We start from the raw sequence: 22,892 nt of genomic DNA, 5'->3' as shown, positions 1-22,892 counted from the left end.
AGTGACAGAGCCAGAGCTTATGTGCATCAGTGTTTCTTATATGTTTTATTTTGTGACTTGTTCTCTTTCTGTTTTTGTATGTGCATGTAAAACACTGACACATTGAATAGCTGCTGATACCTAACTGTCTAAATTATTAGAACGAAACAGTGGTGCTGTCAAGTCTGAAATATAGTTGTGTAAATACTTTTTATAGGAAAAATTATTGCAGGCAATCGTTGATAACTTTAGGTTGTCAGTTTAAATTAGCTGTTTGGGCTTTTTACTACTTGATCACAAAGTGAGTGAAATATATGGTACCAGATTTCCATTCTGAGAAATGCGCATTTTGTTAAAGAGCTTTCATTTGATAAGAACGTTAAAGGATTCTCTGGATTTTTCCCACTCCAAAGTCCATGCAATATGAATCTGCACAAAACTGCATGAGGAGGAAGCCTGCTTGCATGTTTCCTTTCTTCTCCTACTTTCCCCTTCCATTAGTGCTCCATAACAACTGGGCTGGGTTCCTTCCCCTTTGCTACCTTTGCTGAATGTCATGTAGCTCATTTTGACCAACAGAGCCAATGAAAAAAAGGCCACATGTGTTTCATTGGCACTGTTATCATGAGGGGAAATGGCTGTGTACAAGAGTAGACTTCTTACATGTCTCTGTCTCCATCTGGTAGAAAATGGCAAAGGGAAAGAAAGAGGGTGAGGAGATAAATCTGGGCAAAACTGCTTTGTGGTTGTTCAGTAAAACAACACACATTGCCTGTTTCCTCAAATGAGCATATAAGCAGTGCAACTCTTTAGCAAGCATTTTTAAGCAGGGTCAAGATGTAAAGACAGAAAATGAATTAAGCCTTTATGTGACCTTTTGCCTAACTTATCTTGCTTTGCTGATATCCCATCTGTATCCCTTCTAAAATGCATACTACCCTGCCAGCCAGTTTACATTCTACTTCCTGTCTTTCTTTAATAATCTTGAGTCCCTGGTCAAGGTTACTCTGTTCTATCAGACATAATCTGACACTCTGTTCACCCAGGGAATCTTTGACCCAGATCCATTTGCTGCTTCCAGCTAGAGAAGAACCATTAAATCAGTAGAATTTTCATCAAGATTAACTTTCTGTTCAGCAGTAAATTCAGTGGGTTTACTTTAGGTGATCTAGTAGTTAAATCCAGACATTTGCCTCTTTCTCTCCCTGTGCCATCATACTTTTTAGCTGCTTCCATTTGTTTGTTTGTATCCTGCCCATCTAGTATCAGAGCACTACTCTGTGTGGCTAACAGGAATTATAAGAATGAGAATAATAACCCATCCACAACATTGAAAGTGTAGGACCTGATCCAAGAGAGTAAACCATTTTGAGGGTCCTGTATAGAAAGAAAACTGGTTAATTGAGTAATTTTGCTTCCTTAGTTGAAGTGTAAGATGGCATCCCTCTTCCCAGTCCACATTAAGAAGGCAGCTGACTTTGTAGTACAGTGTTGCCTCAGTTGACGAGGATAATCCGTTCTGTTGAAATCGATGTTAAGATTAGACAACTGTAACGCGCTCTACATGGGGTTGCCTTTGAGGCTGATGCAGAAACTTCAGGTGGTGCAGAATGCGGTGGCCAGACTCCTTACTGGAGTGAGAAAATACCAACACATTTCTCCAACGCTGGCCGCACTGCATTGGCTGCCCATTCATTTCCGTGTCGACTTCAAAGTCTTAATGCTTACTTATAAGGCCCTAAATGGTTTAGGACCTCGATATTTGGCGGAACGCCTGCTCCCACCAAGGTCTACCCGGATCACCCGTGCGAGTCAGGAGGTGAGGCTGAGGAGCCTGATGCCGAGAAAGGCCTGGAAGGAGAAGACACAAAACCGGGCCTTCTCGGCAGTGGCTCCTCGCCTATGGAACAACCTCCCTCCGGAGAGTCACACAGCACCTACGCTGGGAATCTTTAAAACCCAATTAAAAACATGGTTATACATCCAGGCCTTCCCTCCAGTCAATACCTGATTTCTTTCTATTTTCCTTTATTTTTTTCTTATACTTTATTACAATTGTTATTGAACGACTATGCACATTATTGAGTTTATTGTTTTATCCTATATTGTAAGCCGCCTAGAGTGGACGAGTAGTCCAGATAGGCGGGGTAAAAATCAAATAAATAAATAAATAAATAAATAAATAAATAAATAAATAAATAAATAAATAAATAAATAAATAAATAAATAAATCAAGCGAAATTTAAAAAGCCATTGAAATGCATTGAAAACCGGTTCAGTGCGTTCCAATGGGCTAAATACCTCAGCGTCCAGCGAAGATCCTCCATAGGGTGGCCATTTTCTGGTGCCTGTAAAGTGAGGAATCCGTCCTAAAGCACAGCAGGGAGCCATTTTGCACAGTGGGCGGCCATTTTAGAGCCGCCGATCAGCAGTTTTAAAATCGTTGTCTAGCGAAAAATTGGTTCCTGAAGCAGGGAACCGATCATCGTTAAGCGATTTTTCCCCATGGGAACATTGTTTTTGCGGTCGCAATAGCAATTGCAAAAACTTCATCATAAAGCGGTTTCATCGTTTAATGAGGTAATCATTAAGCGAGGCACCACTGTAGAATCTTACTTCAGCATTCGTTTTGAGATAGCAATTTCAGTGACACTTGAGGGATCAGGTTCAGTTTAACATACTCAGGAAGATTTTGTGGTACAGCCACCTCTGTCCTCCAATAGAAAACAGTTAGACTATTCCTGAGAACCTACTACTTCAGGCAGTCACTTCACTTTGTCTCATGGTAATGTTGGTCCTGTGATAGTGGAGACTCCGTTACCATCCTCCATATTTGTAGTAATATTGTATTTATGCGTGTCAGGAAGAAAGACTTATGCTGGAGCACTGGTAAACGATGCATGCAATAGGTGCCATTTTGATAAAGAGGATGGCATTGTATGATTCCAAGGGCTGCTTGGTTTTGTCTCTCCTTCTCAAGTTATCTAAGCAAAAGTTTGTTCAAAAGCTTGTAAAGGTTTTTTGTATCTTTTCTGTGTAGTTGTGTGTGGTTTATACCTAGACGTACATTTTGACTCAGGACCCATTTCTTGTCTCTCTTTTGCAGGAAAACTCAGAAGACGAAAACAGGAGTCTGGTCCACCAACTGTCCAATGAAAGTCGGCTGTCTATAACAGATTCTCTCACAGAGTTTTTTGATGCACAGGAAGTCCTCTTATCTGCTAGTTCTTCAGAAAACGAGGTCTGGGAACTGGTGTCGGAAGCATTGGTCTCATGTCACTCTTTTCAATGTCACTTGGCCTTTACTGCCTTTAAACACTAATTGCAGTGTCAGCATAGCAAAGGACATATTATCTGACATTTCAGCTTCCATGGTAGTTTATTGTTGATCAGTTTTAGTGAAGAATGGAGGAGGATAGGGGAGGAACACAAGATGAAGTTACTACAAAATTTGTTTTTTAAAACAACGTTCTTAAGCAGTGTGTTTTGATATGATTTGTTCTCTGTTAGTCAGAAGCGTGTTGCAGGGATAGTTTAAGAATTGTATATTTAGACTTTATTTTTCTTTTCTCCTGGCATATAATCCATAACAGATGCTATAACGGAACTGTGTTGTTGCAAATATCCACTTTAAACTGCATGCTTTTTTTAAAAAAATCATCTTTTTTTAATTTTCCCAAATGTGTTATCATGTGAAACCCTCCCTCTTTTTTTAGATCAGAATGAAAGCATATTTCTTTCCTCCTCAGGTATCTGATGATGACTCATATGCCAGTGATGTAAGTGATAACATCTCTGAAGACAACTTGAGCAGTGGCACAGAGAATGAAAGGCAAACTGTCGGTAGGCAGGGTGACTTTCTTGTATCTTGTTCTCAGAACTTCTTTTTCTTTACCAGAAATTGGTTAATGCACATACAGAGATGAAGACAGATTCAGGATTATATTTTCTGGTAAAGGATATATATATATATACACAAATATATATATTTGTAGCTAAGAAATTGCCCACAGCAGTCTCTCCTCATGTGGTAGAAACCACTGTGTGTAGAAAGAACCCTTCAATAGAGTTCCATTTTCTTTCCTTCCTCTTCCCTGCTTTGGGGCCTCTAGAGGAGAAGAATCCAGGCCATAAGCAGTGGCACGCACAAATGCCCAAACATGACACTTCTGAATCTTTTGATGTTCCCTCCACTTGTGGGTTCTGCCTCTCATGTTAGAATGGGTCATGCTAGAAATTCTTGACACACTTCAAGAAAGTTCAGCACTTTCCCACCATTGTTTACACACAGTCCAGATCTCCTCTCTCTTAAGCTCTGCTTCTGGTGAAGAAATATCTAATTTTTGCTCTACTGGATGAGCCGTACTTTGTATATGAAGTTGGTGGAACAAAAGGAATGCTAAGGATTATAAACATTCCCAGAATATAAACTCAGCTTTGAAATGCAATAGCCTTTAAAAACAAATTATGTAGAGATGAGCATGAATCTTGGTTCAGAGGTTCTGCCTCCATGTCCTGCCTCCATATCTAAATGGGTAATCAGCCAAAAAAAGGTGGGGCGCAGGGAAGCCTGTGCTCCTGCTGGAGACTCATTGAACAGCCAAAGAAGTGGAGGAGAGGAGCACACCAGCTGGTGAGTGGGGGATCCAGCAGGGGAGGTGGGGAAAGGCAACACGTGGCACCTGTGGTATTGCACGTACGAACTAGCACAAACCTCCAAACTAAAGTTCTTGCCCACATCTAGTCTTATGGTAAGTAAGGTAAGGGGTATATATGAATATTGAATGACAGGCGCGGAATGTCCAATGATGGAGATTGAATTTGCATCGGGATTGTGATTGGTTGAGAGGTGATGTTGGAATAATGCAGCGAGAGGGTGGTGGAAAGCATATTATGAAGATGGGGTGTCTTTAAGATTGAGTTCCGAGGAGAGTGGGTGGGATTTCCCTTTTACATCCAGTAGGAAGAGAGAATAGAAATGTGAGGAAAAGTTGCATTTAGATGGTTATGCCATAGTAGTACATTAATGATTCACGGCAACTATAGGGTCAGAATCCTAGCAGGTTAACATAAACCCTACACTGTGTAACAGGGTGTGTCATAATCTTTCCTGCTGTCACTTGCTCAGATATACTCAGGTAACACACTCAGTTGCATGCCCAGACAATGGACAGAGGGTCAGAAAATTGCAAAAATGTTTTCCTTAATTTCCCTTTGCATGCAGTGCTTTCCCTTACACCCATGTGTTGTTAGGCATAGACATGCCTACTGTCTGGACCCTGTTGCTAGAATTTTAGTAAAGTGGAGTGTAAAAGCCTAGAACAAATAGTATGTAGTGAAAGCAAATCTAATGAAGTAGTGGCAGCAGTACCCCAAGAAGAGTGCAAGAGTATCTGCCACTGTATGTAGCAAAGGAACATTTGGTGTGGTGATTCAGAGTGGTATCTCCAAAGAGACTTCCTTTCTTAAGCCTGCTGTGCTTAACCCTCCAATCTTCACATGCCACCCACCCAAGAATTCACATAATTTCCGTGCAATTGGGGCCTTTTTATTGAAGCCTAATTGCTCTGTGTAGAGAGGATAGAGTATACGTACAGGGGAAATGGTGAAAAGAGGTATAAGGAGGTTTGTGATCACTTGTGTGATCCAGGTGTAGATGAGTGGATGTGTGTGAATGTGGCTTTGATCATGCCCACCACTCGCCTCTGTTTCCTAGGTGATCAATCATAAGAGAATGTAGTACTATGTCAGTTGGAGAGTCAGATTTGGAAGCCAGGATGTACAGGCTTCAATATTCCTACAGTTGGTTGGCCCTGGGTAAACCAGTGGAGTCTCAGCATAACGTGCCTCTTAGAGTTGTTTTGAAGTTGCTGTACTAAGTCTTGAGCTCTTTGAAGGAAGTGCAACAATTAAATGTTAGCCAAAGGAATAAACTTCCGCAAAGGTGCTAAACTTAGTCTTGACCTCTGTCTTCCAGACTGTGTTCCTGATGGCAACATGGCAAGCCATTCCAAGCGGAGGACATGTCTCCCAGCCTCATGTCCCAACACTAGTAATATTAGCCTGTGGAATATTCTGCGAAACAACATAGGGAAAGACCTCTCTAAGGTGGCTATGCCGGTTGAGTTGAATGAACCATTGAACACTTTGCAAAGGCTCTGTGAGGAACTGGAGTACAGTGAATTGCTGGATAAGGCTGCGCACACACCTGATCCATTTGAAAGAATGGTAAGAAGAAATTGTGTCTGAGGGCAGATCTCATAAAAGCTTTTCATATATGATCAGGCATGTAACAGTAAACCTCTGTGTGAAGGCCCATTATGCTAGGCTTCATGTTCACTAAGCATGTGAGCCCTCCTCCTGTTTCATGGAGGTGATTCTGTTCACCTTCTTTTACTCTCCTTACTCCACTGGAAGTCTCTAGAGCCATCAAAGGGAATTAAGACTATCTGGTCCATCTCAGAGTGGCTGGGTCATGCACAGCCCATCTACGAATCTCACAATTGGAGCAAATATTCCATGCAACCTAGAAGTCTGCAATCATGCTCTGCTCATAAATAAAAAGTGGAATCTAACTTCAGGTTGCAAAATACACGTATGCTAGGGAAAGAGAAGTGAGTCCTTTTCCAAGCCTAATTTAGGCTTTTAACGTGAACGGGCAGCCACCTTCTGTCATCAGATATGTTTTTATGCACAACTCAATCTGATATAAATATTACTTCCCTCTTAAGAAAAGTGCATGGTGAAGGGCATGGGCATCTATTTCACTGCAAAAAAAAAATCCATACAGGGGCCCAGTCAAGAATGTAATACAAAGGATATATATATCCTTTGTATTATTTTATGTTGTTAGCTGCCTAGAGTGGTCCTGACCCGACCAGATAGGCGGGATATAAATAAAATAAATAAAATAAATAAAATAAATAAATGGTGAGGAGATTAATCTTCTTCCCCCTTCCTGCTGCTGGTTCAATGAGCTTCTGCTCTGCCCATCACGATACTGGAAAATCTGTCGTTTGTACCAGGAGGGAATTTGTCTCTGACATGATCTGCACATTGGCAGTTTCCCTTCTGGATCAAACAGCAGCTTGCTGAGGGGTGAGGAGGTATTTCATTAAAACTCTTGCATGGAAGTAAAACAATCACCACCATTGGCCTACGCTAAAGTTAGAATCACTACTGTTAGTGAAGATGAACAGAATGGATATATGAAATGAATGTGCTCATGAAGTGTCTCTCGTAAATTGGTCCTCGTTGATTTACTGTAGATTATTCGGTACTGTACTAGTCTTTTTGTTACATAAAGTAGCACATGAACCAATACTAATTTTTCTCCAGTCTTAGAAAATACTTTGTTGTGCTTATTAAGATTTGCGCCCTCTAATGGTGGTGTGATGGCCACAGTGTGTTTGGATTACCATAAGCGGCACAATAAGCATGCTTGGCACTGCACTTCTTCATTCTGAACATAAAGCAAACATTTTGGCTGTGCTCCAGAATCTTTCCCACTGGCAGCTCTGTCAGACCTTGATAGAAAAATGGAGCTCTTTGCCGTTTCTGTGCATTCATCTGGGGGAATACATGTACTTATTTTCATTCATTTCCAGTGAGAATGAAATAAGATTTAACTCATCCAGAATTTGCAGTGGAAGTTGTTTAAAACAACTCACTTATTTGGAAGTCCATTGTGTCTTGCTTCAGAACCTTCCCTGGCTTTAGGAAGGTCTTTACGGTAACTCTGTAAGTACTGAGTCATATTCTGGTGGTCAAGATAAGACAGTAGTTTGTCGGAGACTTAAACGGAAATATGAATTTTTGTGAAGTAGAGAAAAAAAGGGTGTCTGATCTCAATCTGACATCAAAATCCCTTGCTTTCACGACATCCAAATATAATGGGAGATGATGGCACACAACAATGCCCTGTAAATGACCACCATTTCTGCATTCTGTTTTGTAGGTATATGTTGCTGCTTTTGCCGTCTCTGCCTATGCATCCAGTTACTATAGAGCTGGTAGTAAGCCGTTTAATCCTGTGCTTGGAGAAACCTATGAATGTGTCCGTGAAGATAAAGGTTTCCAGTTTTTTTCCGAACAGGTACTAGAATTCTTACCATCTTTCGGTTTGAAGAAACTCCAAGTTCCAATTAGTCAAAGTCTCTTTAGCACAAGTCTATTCTTGAAGTTATTCCACCAACTTTTTTTTTTCATGTTATAGGCACTGAATGCTCAAACAATTACAATTTAGTCTCATGAATATTTGGGACCTAGTGAAATGAATCATGGTTGGTGGTGTCGTGGCACTCAAGATTTTATTAGGAATGTAACATCCATAAGATGTCTTCAGTAATTTACACAGTTTTCTTGCATATAATTATATCAATTACTGTATAATGGTAGTGGTTGTGACTATGCTTGCAAAAAAGAAGTCTGGCTAGTGCAAAATAGAGCTGTTGCTAGGTACCAACTTTCCATAGCCTCTGATCAAAATTCTGCACCAACTGTATGTATCTGTGGGCTCAACTCCTCTATTTACTTGGCAAAAACTTTTCTCCACCACTAATTTTTAAAATCTCTTTGTACTTGGATGTATTTGTCACCTACACTTAATGACGCCATTCAGATCTGTAGTGGTCACCTCCCAAGGACTACTGCGTAACTTTTAAGAACTATTGTTAAGACCATCACCATGCTGACCTTTTCCCATTTCTGTCACATTTCCTCCCACTTTCCATGTGTTACCATTGTCTCTGCTGAGGCTTTGTACTTGTATCAGAAGACGCATGCTGCAGTTCATAAAAGGGTTTTATAATCTTTAAGGAGCCACAAGACTCTTCATTGGTTTTGCAATATAGAGTGACATGACTTATCCTTCTAGAAACAGATACAGTACAGAGAGTTGGAGGGAATTATTCTCACCAATGCAGAAACATTCTCCTTTTAAGTATAGTCCATTGCCGTTGGAACCCTTGAATTCCTATTGAGCTGCCAATGCACTGAAATCTTCTTTTGGTGGTCCCCTTCTAAAGGTCTCACCATCCAATAACTAGCTCAAAAACCTGAGTGAACATAATGCTCCCTGTGATTTGAAAAGCTATCTTTATACATAAATTTAGTTATCACTGGTTTTAATTCTACAGGCTCCCTCTTGAGGTCAGCTGAAAGAAAAATGAAAATATGTCTTCATGAGAGAAATATGAGCCATTGAAAAACTTGTAAATGTAATTGTAACCTTCCCTTCCTCTTCCTGTTAGGTCAGTCATCACCCTCCTATATCTGCATGCCATGCTGAATCTGATAACTTTGTGTTTTGGCAAGGTAATTTTTTAAGTTATTGCTTAGTACCAGAGTTGTAAAAAAATAGAAATATATGTACACAAAGGAGACAGACTATATTGTACTCACCCAGACAAAGCTATGCACTTTATAAAACTGCATAGAAAGACAGGCTTTGACATACTAAATATGCATCCACTGCTATCTTTAAAAGCCGTATGACTTTAGAATTTGGTGTGTCTTTTGTAGCTGTGCAAGCATCATATCTCCACTCCAGGGTTGAGAGGAAAAGGAAATTAATTAGTAACATCTTGCTATCCAAGGCCCAGAAGCAAGCTAAATGTAGTAGTACTGATATGAACACAGTCTATCACAGTTGCCATTTATAATTGTGTAAGGAGGGTTCCTTTAAAAAGAGAACATATGCACTAATTTAATTCAGTGGGTTAGATTTTCCTGAGCTTTCTGAATTAAGCCAATAGAGGAACAAACATATGTCTTTTTTCAACCAACAAAAAAATTGACTTAAAAGGAAGTACACAGGAAGGGCACGTGAGTGTTCTTAAGTAAAGTTTTTAGTTAGAAGAGCACTAAGGGGGTTGTGCCCAATAAAGTAGGATGCAAAAACAGTAGCCAGCTGTCTTGCAACCTGTGTTTTTCCCCAGTTGATCGCCTCAGGGTCCTCGTGCCACCTTTAGTTTGTCAAGTAGTGGCGGGTTAGGCACCTTATGAACAGCCCAGAGAAGCTCACCTGGTCCTGGTTTGTAATGCCCTTTCAGCACTAGGTGAAGTAATTTTTATTTGGAGCATTCCAGTGTATTTTTATAGATTTTTCTGGGTTATGTTGCTGCTGCTTCATTTTTATTCTGTCTATTGTAATTAGATTGCATTTATTTTAAAATGTTGTGCTACCCTGGTTGTCCTGTTACCTATACACCATAGTATTTAAATGCTGAGAAAACAAAAACATGGAACTAATATTGACTAATTAATGAATGGTGTTTCTAAGAATAAACTATTTTAAGGCCAGATTAAACGATCTCAGTACATGCTCATGCCACATGGGTTTGACTAGTACAAATTTTGGTTATGAATGAATGAATGAATAAGGGCATTTGAAGGCATTATAATTTGTTGTGTCTTATCTTAACCTGCCTAAGAGGTATTTGCAGAAAGCACCATTTGTTCACTCTGCATGTGGTAAATAATTCTGACAACCAGATTACTCTGAAATACTTCATGTCCTACTGTTGAGATTTATTTACAAGCACTGCCACAAATTGTCCTAATTTACAAATTATGATATCCTTCCATTAAGCCTCCTAGGCTGCTACTCAAATGTAAACCCAATTTATTTCTGTGTGGCTTACTCCTGGCTAAGTGGATATAAGACTACAATCACAGTCAGTGTAACTTTCACTAGCCTGAATTCTGTCATGCTTCCAGAGGGTTTTGTTTTTTCCTTGTCATACATGGACTGAAGTCCTGTTGCTTGTTGCTGTAAATTGTACTAGAGAAGGCCCATCTGAATCAGTGGAACTTACAGAGGAGTTGACTTACCAGATCTCCACTGATTAGATGGATGTACTGTGGTGTGACCTCCTACACGAAGCAACAGGATTTCAATCGTAGATTCAGGATCATTATCATTTTAAGAGGTGTGATGGTACATTAGTGAAACACAGAACTTATAATAGAACTTCTGATTGCAGATCTCTACATGACAACGAAAGTACATTGTGTTTGATACCTTTGTCAGCTTACCATATCATTTTATGAAAGCCACCAAGCTTATAGTATCACCCAAAACATAAACAATTTAGCTCAGCAGTAATGAGATGCCTACATGTGGTGTTAAGAACATAATTATTTGTTTTTGGGTTTTTTTTTTAAATTTCAGATATCAGATGGAAAAATAAATTCTGGGGGAAATCCATGGAAATTGTGCCAGTTGGTACAACGCATGTAATACTTCCAGTGTAAGTGTTGAAGCAGCATGCATGAATAAAATTATCAAATGAACATACAGACAAGTATTCACATGATCATCATGTAGCTCTTCCTGTTGATGTAACTAGACAGGCACAAGCGTGCAAGAGAGTGGTTTAAGTACAGTTAGGGAAACGCCATGTTTTTTAGAAGTCTCAAACATCTGTAGAAGAGAATCCACAATAAGACAAGGAAAATTAAACATGTTCATGGCTAGGCAATGCTGACTGACCAAGGACAAAAATGGAAGTTGGTGGGTTTCGGTTTGGGAGATAAGAGATACTATCCTGAAGGGGATAGCACAACACACTGCAAGATTTTGTTGCAGTCTTATTTTTTTCTGTTTCCATGTGCAATTAATTGTGCATATGTAGTGCTACATTATGCTGAGTGAGATCATTGGTGTAGTGTATCTCCAAGATCTTTGACTGAAGTTTTTGTGTTAAATAGCTACCTAGTCCTCTTGTTTGGACTAGGACTGGATCTTGAGATGTTTGGCCATGAAAACAATGTGATCCTTACCATTAAAATGTGACCCTTCTTTATGAAATAACAATAGTGTTCATTTGAACAAATCACCTTGTTGTGTTGAAGTGAGGCTCATTCTCAATTTGTGGCCTCTTTTTTGCTTGTTTTTGAAGGGACTGAACACAGGATCTCGGGGTGTCTTAGCTGAGCATTCTAGGAACACCCTTTCACTTCATTAACTAATACATTGTTTCAGCATGAACTTACAGTTCTCCACTGTATTCTAGTTTTAGGGACCATTATGAATGGAATAAGGTGACATCTTGCATTCATAATATCTTAAGTGGCCAACGATGGATAGAACACTATGGAGAAATCATAGTCAAGAATCTGAATGACAACAGCTGTTACTGCAAGCTTACATTTGTAAAGGTAATATTCAGAATGTTTTAGATGCTGTGACACGAGGGTGAACAACCTTTTTTTTTCTGTTGAAGGCCGCACTCAACATAGGTAATCTGTTAGGGCCATAAGTTCATAATGAGTGGGATCAGTGATGGACAGGGTGGTAGTTAAAAACCGATGAACCCAACTGCTTTCTTTCTCTTCCTTCCGTCCTAACCAATGGGCTGCTAGAGAAAGAACAGATCACTCTTGCCAGATGGTTGAAATGTGATTTTGTAGAGGGTTTTTGCAAGTAAGGGACACAAATATTTAGGCCATTGCTCACCCCTGTGCTAGGATATTTAATGAGACAGTGAGCGGGATGATTAGGCGAATCAGGATTTTAAATAGAATTCTAAACTCATAAACATAGGTATGTTTTGCCTTATATGTTATATTTATTACATTTATTTATTAATTATAGTTTTATACCACACAATCTAGTAGTCTTGCCACTACTCTGGGTAGTTTCCAGCATTAAAATATACAAAGAACAGCCAAGTCATTTCTAGTCCTAAGTCACTTCTACATGCTAAGCCACTTTTGGTTTATTGTAACTTTATGAATTAATAACCTCTGAAAGGTCCTGCCATTAACAGCACTATTCAGATCTTATGGCTTCTTTTACCTAATCAGTCCATACCATACAATTATCACCATCCAATAGACATTAATCTGCCTAAAGATTTTCACAGACCAGCAAATGCAGTGACTAGCTTGTTTGGTTTGGATGTGGCAAATCTGACCTTTTTCTCTTTGATGCTTGTTAGTCGTCTTGGGCAAAACAGAATCTTGACTGTTTTTTTAATGAAACTCTAAGATGCATAGCTCATCAAGTAGTCACATGATCACCATGCAGCTCTTTTCGCTAAATGAGGAGTAATTAATGGCCCATATTTGTGTAGAGTCACTTTCTCAGATGAAACCAGTAATGCCAGGGATGGGGAACGTACAGACCTTTAGAGGTGAAACTGTAATTCCCATCAGCCTCGTTCATCACAGCTTGGAGTAAAAGAGGATGAAATTTGTACTCCAACAACATCTGGATGTTCACATACAGTATTTCCCAAACTAGCCTGTTTGGTTGTTAATCAAAATCAGTTCTCTTGCTTATAGAACCCAATATGCATAAGCAAATTGTACAAAACAACAGCATGCAAAGTAGCAAGATAATTTCCTTCTCACTTTTAAAAATGATTATCATTCAGTTTGCTAACCTTATCTGCAGACAAAATATTGGAATCATAATGTTAATGAAATTGAAGGCAGTGTTCTAGACAAAAATGGAAAAGTGATACATCGGCTTTTTGGAAAATGGCACGAGAGTATGTACTGTGGGACACCGTCTTCAGCAAACTGCATCTGGAGAGCAAGTTAGTATTTTATTTCCATACACATGATGTTTCTGCACTCTCTCACAATATTCTTCTATCAATTTTTACTCAGCCTGGGCATGTTTAATATTCACACTTTCTTCTATAGTATTTTACAGTATGACGCACCATGGATGAGTTAGCAAAGAACCTGACAATAATTTCTCATACGTGAGTGTTTTTGTTTGTCAAGGTTAAAACAAGCCAACTTTGGTTCTTAAAAGACATTTTAAAAATAATGTTTCTTCTAGGAGAAGAATGCTAACATTGGTCATATGCAGACATAAAATATAATGAGATTACATCTAGATAGATAAGCTGTATTAAGCAGTAAACAAAAATATAAATCATGGATTTAGGAAATTTTGCAAACAGTCGTTGAAATCCTGTTGTGCATTTTATGCCACGTAAGGCTGATGACATCAGCAGTCACGATTTTTTGGAAATTAAAAATTGCAGATTCGTCCCTAAGGATCTTGAGGCTGTCTTGGGATCCTTTTCATTATGTGGAAGCTGTTAGGGGCCAGAGGATGGGGGAGATTTTTTCCCCAAAATAATCTCTGCCAATAAAATAGCCTGAAATAGTGTAAGTTAAAGCAACAGGATTTGAGCTAATATTTTAAATGAACAGTGTCTAAGTTTTGCATGTTTCCACGGCAAACAATAGTTTAAACGGTTTTCTTGCAGTTCTAGCCTTCATGCTTCCGTTTTGACATGCAGGTCTCATAACTTGACAAACTAATTTTGCATCCATCTGGGGTCTTAATCAAGGTTAAAGCAACAAAACCGGGCAATCATATAATTACATGCAATGTCTGCTCCAATCAACCTAAACTTGCGCTGTTAGGAAGTAACAGTGTAGGAATGCACTGTTTATGCCAACTGATGTGAATAATTTGTGTTATTAGTTAAGGAATGTATACTATAGAATCGTCGTGGGGTTGGAAGGGACCTTGGAGGTCTTCTAGTCCAACCCCCGATGCCCAAGGCGGGAGACCTCATACCATCCCAGATAATATCATACCATACCTCACCTTTCAGTTGTTAAAAAATATTAAGTGAAGTGCAAAACAAAAAACAAGTTGTCTTAAAAATATATTAAATAGTAAGTAGTAAAATAGCAACAATAAAGCAAAACAGAAAACAGAAGTATAAAGTAAAATCAGCAAAATGGTAGGAACCAAGACAAAAGCCATTGTTATTAACAATGGCTAGTATCCTCTTGTAGAACCCTGTCAGCATAGCAGCAGTGATGTCACTGGCTGCAGAATTTGCCTCTGATTGAAGAGTTCCTTTTTAAATTTTGGATACATATTATCTGTTTCATTCATCAATCACAAGCAACCTAAATTAAAAAAAAAACAAATCTAATTACCTGTTGCCAGTGGCAACACTTCTGCTAGCCTGGCAGAAAACTGCAAGAAAATACTAGCTAGTGCTTTAAAATAGGACAACATGAAACATTTAAATTACATTAATGATGGTATCAAGAAAACTTCCCTATGGAAGGAGGGCCTAAACATCAGAAAATAACTTTTTCCATTATTTTTGCTCCAGCCTTTAAAATAATCATGTAATTCATTACCATAAAAATGAACACTTAAAGAGTTGCATTAAAAGAAGAAATTAATACTTTTTTTAACATTTGCAGATCCAATGCCCAAGGATTATGAACAGTGGTATGGTTTCACACAATTTGCATTGGAATTAAATGAATTGGACCCACTCACTAGACCACTGTTACCATCTACTGATACTCGATTTAGACCAGACCAAAGGTAATTTTGAAAATTACGCTTGAATTCATGCTGAGGTAAAGTTCATTTTCTTCCACCTCTGGAGACTGCAGATGATCTTTCATCTGTCTTTCACCAAGGAGACAGTTCTGAATGGTCAGCTGATAGAAAAAGGGGGAATATCAGTTATTTTACCCTGACTCTGAAAACATCAGCAACCCATTGCCCAGTTTCCATTTACTTCTGGAATCTGCCAACTGCGTTTCCTCACATATTGCCATTCCTATCCAGTCCAATGTCTGTGGTGGGATAGGGTCAGCCTGGCTTGCTGGTAAAAATGAGATCTTTGAACAAGGCTTGATGATGCTCACTAAACTGAGCAAGCCTAAAATATGATAAATGGTGGAAGAGAAAAGGTCTAGTTAAGATGGTTTGCCTTCAGAAATAAGGAATCTTAAAGGATTCCTGAAAGCCCTTGCAGATCAATCATTAATATCTGCTGAGGGAATCCTCCTCTATGTCTCACTGTTGAGAAGAGATGTGGAGGTGCAGCAAAGGACTTTCCCATGAGTAGCAGCTCACTCATGGAATGCCTTGGAAGTCTGTCTAGTACCAACATGGCTTTTATTTTGACACCAAGTTAAAACCTGAGTGCTCACCTGAGCATTAGATAATTAGAGAGACTTGATCATAAGTTCTAAAGTATGTTATAATCTGTGAATTATTAAACTGTTTCAAAGTGTTTTTAAATGCTTTAATGGCTTCAAAGTACTTAAATTGTATTATGTTATTTTAATGTGATATTATTGATTCTGCCCTGCACTAAGATCCATTGATATTATAGGCTGTCTTAGAAATATTAAAATAAAAAATAATTAAATAAAATTTGAAAGTGTGGGAATGATTGTTTCCTCTTCAATTATTGCTGCATGGCAGGCTCTTAGAAGAAGGGAATATTGAAGGAGCAGAAGCACAGAAGCAGAGGATTGAACAGTTACAGAGAGAGAGGCGGAAAGTTCTAGAAGAAAACAATATGGAACATCAGGCTAGATTCTTCAGGTAATTTATAACATAGATGAAATCCTTTCAGCTGTGAAACAGTTGGATATGGGCAGAGAAACAGGTATCTGCAAGATCTGTCTGTCTGTCTGTCTGTCTGTCTGTCTTTCTGTCTGTCTGTCTGTCTGTCTGTCTGTCTGTCTGTCTGTCTGTCTGTCTGTCTGTCTGTCTGTCTATCTATCTATCTATCTATCTATCTATCTATCTATCTATCTATCTAGGTTAAAAATGATAGTTTGGGGAAAACATGCTGCTCTGGTTAGAAAGTAATTCATAAACACACTGGTATAAGTACAGTGGACCCTCTACTTACAGAATTAATCTGTATTGTAATGGTGGCTGCAGGTCACAAAGTCTGTAGGTCGAGTCTCCATTTACCTACAATGCACTGAAAACCGATTAATCCATAACCGGCCATTTTTGTTCCATTTTTGTTCCATTTTGGGTTTTTTCTGGTCTGTAGGTTGATTCTTTGGCTGCAAGTTGAACCTAGATTTTGCAGGCAAAGAAGTCTGTAACTCAAAAAGTCTGCAAGTCGAGGGTCCACTATAATAGGCTAAGGACTAAATAGGAAATTTGATGTTTTTTGGGGAAAAATCAACCGTTAGGATACTGGAAGCTGACTTCTGTTTGCAGGTCTTTCCTCCAATATTGTTATGGACTTTTCATTTCTGATGTTCTTTTCTATGTGTGTCATGATACCGGGGGGGGGAGTAAGCTGCATGTGTCCCTGAGTATTTTAATTTTAGCCTCATAATTTCAACCCCAGGAGCTCTCGGGACCATCAAAACTGATAGTTTTCTGCATTACGTGAATTGTATCAGTTTTGCAGTAGTTTCATCACTGCCTCTCAGATACATCACAGAGGTTGGTCAAAGGGATTTTAGTATGCTTCAAGAATCAGTACTGTCCCCAGTTACTCAGAGGTATTCTTCAGAAAGTGGAGATCAAGTGTCATCAGCATACAACTCTATATCCCTTTTTAGTAATCCCGCTAAGGCAATGGATGTTATAAATAGATGCTGTGCCCCGCATAGCGACGTTAATCCATTCCAGATAAATCGTCGCTATCCGGAAGCGTCGCTATGCAAGGGGGAAAACCCCATAGGAACGCGTTAAACTCCGTTTAATGTGTTCCTATGGGGACAAAACTCACCGGTATGCGAATATTCCCCATTTGGCCGCCATTTTCGCTGCCTCGGTAAGCGAGGGCAGGGCGCGAAAACGGAGCGGGCGGCCATTTTCTTCTTCCGGCAGCCATTTTGGAACCACCGATCAGCTGTTGGGGAAATATCTCAATGCGAAGATCGGTAAGCGGAACGCTCGTTAAGTGAGGCACCACTGTATTCTGAAGATTGAGATCAGAGTTGAAGCATGTGTTTCCCTGGCAGCACAACCCTCTCCACATTTCAAGCACATATTTATTCTTGGACACCCAGGATCCATAACTTTGCTGGATCTAAACACGGTTGGGTTTGTTTAGAACCCCGACGGGGGACTGCATGGGAATAATCTATATATACTTTTAGTTTGCTAGAGGAAAGGTTTGGGATAAATAAATATCTCTCTTGGTGTGTGAGTTGCATCACACAGAGAGCCAGCACCTGCACACTTATGAGATGCTGCCCCTGTGTGACCCAGATGGCAAAAGTACAGTATGCCTGGAGACAGTATTACCTGACTTTCATTCAAAAGTAGCTTCTGCTGCCAGTAGCTTCCAGTGGATGAGGGTGATGCCTACGAAGAGCAAATTGTTGTAGCCTTTTTCTCCCTCTCCACAAAGCCAGTTTAAAAAAAAAAACATTTAGCAGAACCTAAGGCACTCATATTAGTAAAACAAAGATGTCTCTGTCCACTGTTTGACAGGAAATCTGAAGATGACTCTTGGGTCAGCAATGGAACCTACTTGGAACTTAGGAGAAACCCTGGCTTTTTCAAGTTGGACAATCCTGTTCTGTGGTGATAAAAGGACAGGAGAAGAGGACATTTCTCTCTTGTTTTCCTGGTTATAAGGAAGGAAATGCTGCATATCACCTTGATATTCTAGACTCCAGCTTGATTTAGAGTTTTGACATGCTCATTTACTTTGTTCTGTATCTTCCTCGGCTTTTTTTGATAGTTACCATGATTTGTTTGAATGTAAAAAAACTCTAATTTCCTTTGTATATTGTATTTAATAAACAATTGTTGAATGTTATATCTGATAAGGGTTGGAGGGCAGTGAGGTTTTAACACTATTTTATCCAAAGGATTGTGCAAGTTCAGATTTAATGCCTTATCAGATTGTGCAAAAGACAGTATTGGCCAACAGCATTTAGCTGCACCACGAAAACAAAATGGATACATGGATCTCCCCCGTATGTTAGGTGAGCTACCAAAGCTGGAGTGAGTATATGTATTATGTTTCTTGCCTAAGATTCTGTTTCAGTGCTGGAATCTTTTTGACTTCTTTTTGAAAGAAGGTATTTAGTAATAATATTTTTACTCCAGAAGAGAAACCTATTCTAAGAAATAGTATGAAGTGGTAGTAGTATTGATGGTTCTACTGCCTTACAGAAAAGGGGCACAGTCACTGGAGAACTTCTCTTACACCTTCATTGGAACAAATGGAAGTTGATCCATTGCAAAGTTCAACTAGACTTGCACAATGAGCACTCCTAGCAGATTATGTCCCGCCATTTGTATGATCTTAGATGGGCCTCATCTAGACTAAAGTTTCAGGCCACAATCCAACCAAAAAGAATTGTGGTTGAAATCCTTGCAGACACAAGGGAGTGGGAAGTTAGTTGCAAGCAGATGCATTAGGCTGGATTGTATTATTCAGTAAATTGTAACACAATGTACTCCTAAAGCTAGATCATGGAAACATAAGACCAAATGAAAAGAAATGTGAGTGCTGAGAAAAATCTTTACACAGCACGACCTCTTTGTTTCATTCCTTTGCTTGCTTCTAAAAAAGAGAGAGAGAGAAGATCCTGCTGGACAATAGAAAAGCTGTCTTTTTTTAACTATTTGCAACATAGCTGGACAAATGTTTTCTGAAATAATATTTTGGTATTTTCTACCTCTTCTGAGCAGCATTTATTATATTTTAAAAAGAAGCTGACCATCTGCCTTAGAAAAATGTATGGAATATATGATCTTCCTTTCAATGTTTTATGTTGAGGTAAATTATTTGTCTTGCACTAATATGGTTGTATGTTTTTTTTTCTGTATCCTTTATATGTATTCTGATGTCTTCATGGGCACACAGCATGTTGAAGCAAGAATGTGAAGTAAATGTAACACCACTTCAAAATTGAGGCAGACAAGTTCTTGTTTGTTAAAATCACAGTTTTGCTATAGCATCATGTTTTTGCTCAGAACAGGAAGACGATGAGACAAATCTTGTTCCATAAATTTTCAGGTTTGTTGTCTACAAGAGCAGAGGAGACGATGAAAAGCTGCTGGTTTACAACATAGAATGCTTTCTCCTGTACACTGATAATATGTTATGTTATTGTCTTCTTTGTGGTACATCATACATATCTTGAATCCCAGGGCTATATGTGGAAGTAAAATCTTTTAATTGCAAATTATATATGCAGCTCTTCCATGTGTGGATCAGTCCACATCATTGGACATACATAAGCAGTTCCATACATGTATCTCTAGTAGCCATCTACACATAAAGGCAGCAAATTTGTACAACAGGACAGTGGTGAAATAAGAATGAAATAAGAATGTTGCAGAATCTCCAGTTTACATATGCTTCAGCTGTTAATGAAAACCTTGTACATATTGGGCCCAATCAACAAAAAGTCTGAACATTCAGTCTGAAAGATCTGTTTTGATCTTTTACTTACAAGCTTTTAAAGTTCATATTTATACAATAATATGTTACAATATCATTTCTGGCATTTAACACATCAGCCATTTTTTGCCTTGTTCATCTTTTGGAGAAAATGTGAATCACTTTGTTCCCATTATTTGATTAGATTGGACCTAAACTGGGGCGAATGAAACTTGCTTCAGCGAGGGTGAACAATGTGTACCATGATGGAGACACATGCTGTTTTATGTCAGCCTCCAGGATGTTTGTTTCCTGTTTCATGCCAAGGCATACACTGGGGTTAATTCTGGAGGAATGTAGGAACTTAAATCCACCTCATTTACAGTTAGTTCCCAGTGCCCTGTCCATTTTGAAGCCTAACATTGACAGTAACACCTCTGATGGTACATGTATAGGCACAGAACTTTCCATTGGTGTAATTGGAGCCTTCAAGATGGACACTTCTCTGTCCACCAATGGGACACCTCTGTCTCTTTCTGATTCTCTCAAATGGATGTCTAAGGGGCTAGGATCCTTTTAGCCTGATCCACAGTTACAGTATTTATATTTATGTTTACCCCTCCCTATATTTCAGTATCAGAATGTGAACACTGCTGCCCTTAGGTCAATGGGCAACCCCTCTTCAGTCTGTACAACCATGGAATCCAGCCTGGAAAGTTGGAAATCCGAGGCAAATCCATTTTTATGGAGGCAGGGGATACAGCAGTGACTCCAACAAAATCAACCTCCTTCCTGAATGTCTGCTTCCTTTCAGCCACTAGTCTCTCTGAGAGTCCAGTGCCTTTGGGGCCTTCAGTTGTTTCCACTGAAGCCAGAACAAAACAAAAAATGTGGAGCCACCAACGGCTCTCAAAGCTGACCCCCGCCTGCCCCTCACCTCAAAAAGAGGGTTTGTACAAGCAAGCTGCCCCAAGTTCTGGGGTTTTGCGGTTGCCTCCAGAACCTCTTTTGGCATCAGGGCTGGGGACTGGGTTGACTGACCAGGTAACTGAGGTGTTTCCAGTGGCAGCAGTCATGTGGTAGTAATTGTCAAGAGTCCTAACCTGCACCATGAACCCACCCAACTTGTTCCTCATGGCACCTGCAGCTCCACCAGAACCTCGGTCCGGGAGGCTCACTAGAAAGTATATTTAAATGAGTCTTCCACCAGGAAAGCAGGCACTGGCTCTTCTAGCCCATTACCCCAGACCTCCTCCTGCCATGGATCTCCTGTATCAGCCTCCTCTGACCCTATATCAGTTCCCATCTCTGTCGTCTCTAGTTTTATAGCCCTCAGCTGCCTGCAGACTCCAGTCCGGGGTGCCAGAGGCAACTGCCTCACATTGAACAAAAGTTAACTTTGTTTCTCATCAGTTTTAATTTTGATGAGCTAGTCTTTATCTGTTGATATCTCACAGGGATCGGGTTGTCATTACTGTTCTATACTAAGTCAGTTTTTTTTTTTGTTATGTCTTGCAATTTTCTTCAGGAGCAGTTCTTCTAAATAATTTTCAAATAATTACTATTGGGACTTCATTATTTCAATTCTCCCAACAGAACTCATCCTTTCATGGGAGTGTCCCCCCCCACCCCCCGGCTAGTAATCAGTTAAGGCTGATAATTTTAATTTTGTCTTGTGCCTTCAGGAACTTTACTAGTTTGAATGCTTGGCTTCTCCTGGCCTTGGAAACACTAGTTTCCCTTTGTCTTTCATTGCTTTGTGCAATGTGCACTCCAAATGCAGTTTTAAATATTTAATAATAGCTTTTAACATTCATTGTTCATGATCCAGGAACTTACTGTAATACATGTACTCAATAGTTGAATGCTTGGGTAGAAATCTAGCCTGCATGTTTTTAAAAGAAAAAATGGTCAATTCAGTTTCTTTACTGGGATTTGCTTTTTGACTTTTCTGTTTTTATGCTCAATCTACAAGTGAATACAGACGCGATTCTACTAGTAAAGTGGAGGACTCCCCCATTAGCACAGTACTAATGGAATAAAGTCACAAGATCATGCTGCTGTACTTTTCCTTGTTTATTTGGTATGTGGAGAAAATTATATGCAATTTATAGCATTTAAAAGCGCTTCACATATATTATTTTCTTATCTTTATAACTCACTGTGTAAAACCTCTGTATTACAATAGCAGTCTATTAAAAATTAGTGGTTTATTATAGAAGAGACCACTATTCTATGCTAGAGTTTACCTGAATTGTATGCCAAAGTACTGAACAATGCAGCTTCACGTTTTGCGTCAGAGTTAAGAAAGCAAATATCCAAGCTCAAACACTCAGTAGCACACTAATTAACACTGAGCCACTATAAGAGAGTCTGTGCATCCTCTTGAATAATCAACAGACCATTAAAATATTTCTTATAGCGGGTTGCCTGAGGCCATCTAGTGAGTTCAGAGGTTGTTGCAAGAACAAGGACAATTGCCGAATAGAGTATCAGCAGCAAAATTGAGCTTCCAACAAATTCAGCTTCATATTTCTAGTTGTGATTATTACAAATCACTGCTTGAAGAATACTTTGACCTTGCTGAAATATCCATAATTATGGCTAACCAAGATTTCTGGCTGCCTTAGTGGCAGTTTACTGCCCTTCATAGCTCCCCGTTTCCTCATAGTGCATGATTGCTAAATATTAAAGTTTGTGAAATAGCAAGATTTCAGTTCCTTTTTATTTTTCAGATTTTAGAGGTTGTAGAAGAGGAGGAGAAAGATACTGGACTATTCCAGAGTCAGAACTCTTAAG

The 22,892-nt window shown here is 39.2% G+C and overlaps 1 protein-coding gene across 4 annotated transcripts in view; it reads left to right on the top strand.

Moving 5' to 3' along the window:
- The window catches only part of OSBPL3 (oxysterol binding protein like 3), a 111,277-nt gene extending 91,378 nt beyond the window's left edge, over positions 1–19,899 (top strand). For all 4 annotated transcript variants that reach the window (XM_073003302.2, XM_073003300.2, XM_078377211.1 and 1 more), the window contains 11 exons: positions 3,086–3,220; positions 3,729–3,822; positions 5,957–6,207; positions 7,937–8,074; positions 9,231–9,294; positions 11,153–11,231; positions 11,997–12,141; positions 13,382–13,526; positions 15,178–15,304; positions 16,199–16,321; positions 18,188–19,899. In XM_073003302.2, coding sequence (XP_072859403.2) covers positions 3,086–3,220; positions 3,729–3,822; positions 5,957–6,207; positions 7,937–8,074; positions 9,231–9,294; positions 11,153–11,231; positions 11,997–12,141; positions 13,382–13,526; positions 15,178–15,304; positions 16,199–16,321; positions 18,188–18,284 — 1,398 coding nt within the window. In that variant the 3' untranslated portion in view covers positions 18,285–19,899. The remainder of the gene's footprint in view (positions 1–3,085; positions 3,221–3,728; positions 3,823–5,956; positions 6,208–7,936; positions 8,075–9,230; positions 9,295–11,152; positions 11,232–11,996; positions 12,142–13,381; positions 13,527–15,177; positions 15,305–16,198; positions 16,322–18,187) is intronic.
- Positions 19,900–22,892: the final 2,993 nt, after the last annotated feature.

Source organism: Pogona vitticeps, chromosome 6 (assembly GCF_051106095.1).
Source record: "Pogona vitticeps strain Pit_001003342236 chromosome 6, PviZW2.1, whole genome shotgun sequence".
NCBI lineage: Eukaryota > Metazoa > Chordata > Lepidosauria > Squamata > Agamidae > Pogona > Pogona vitticeps.
This window is presented reverse-complemented; position numbering and strand designations above follow the sequence as displayed.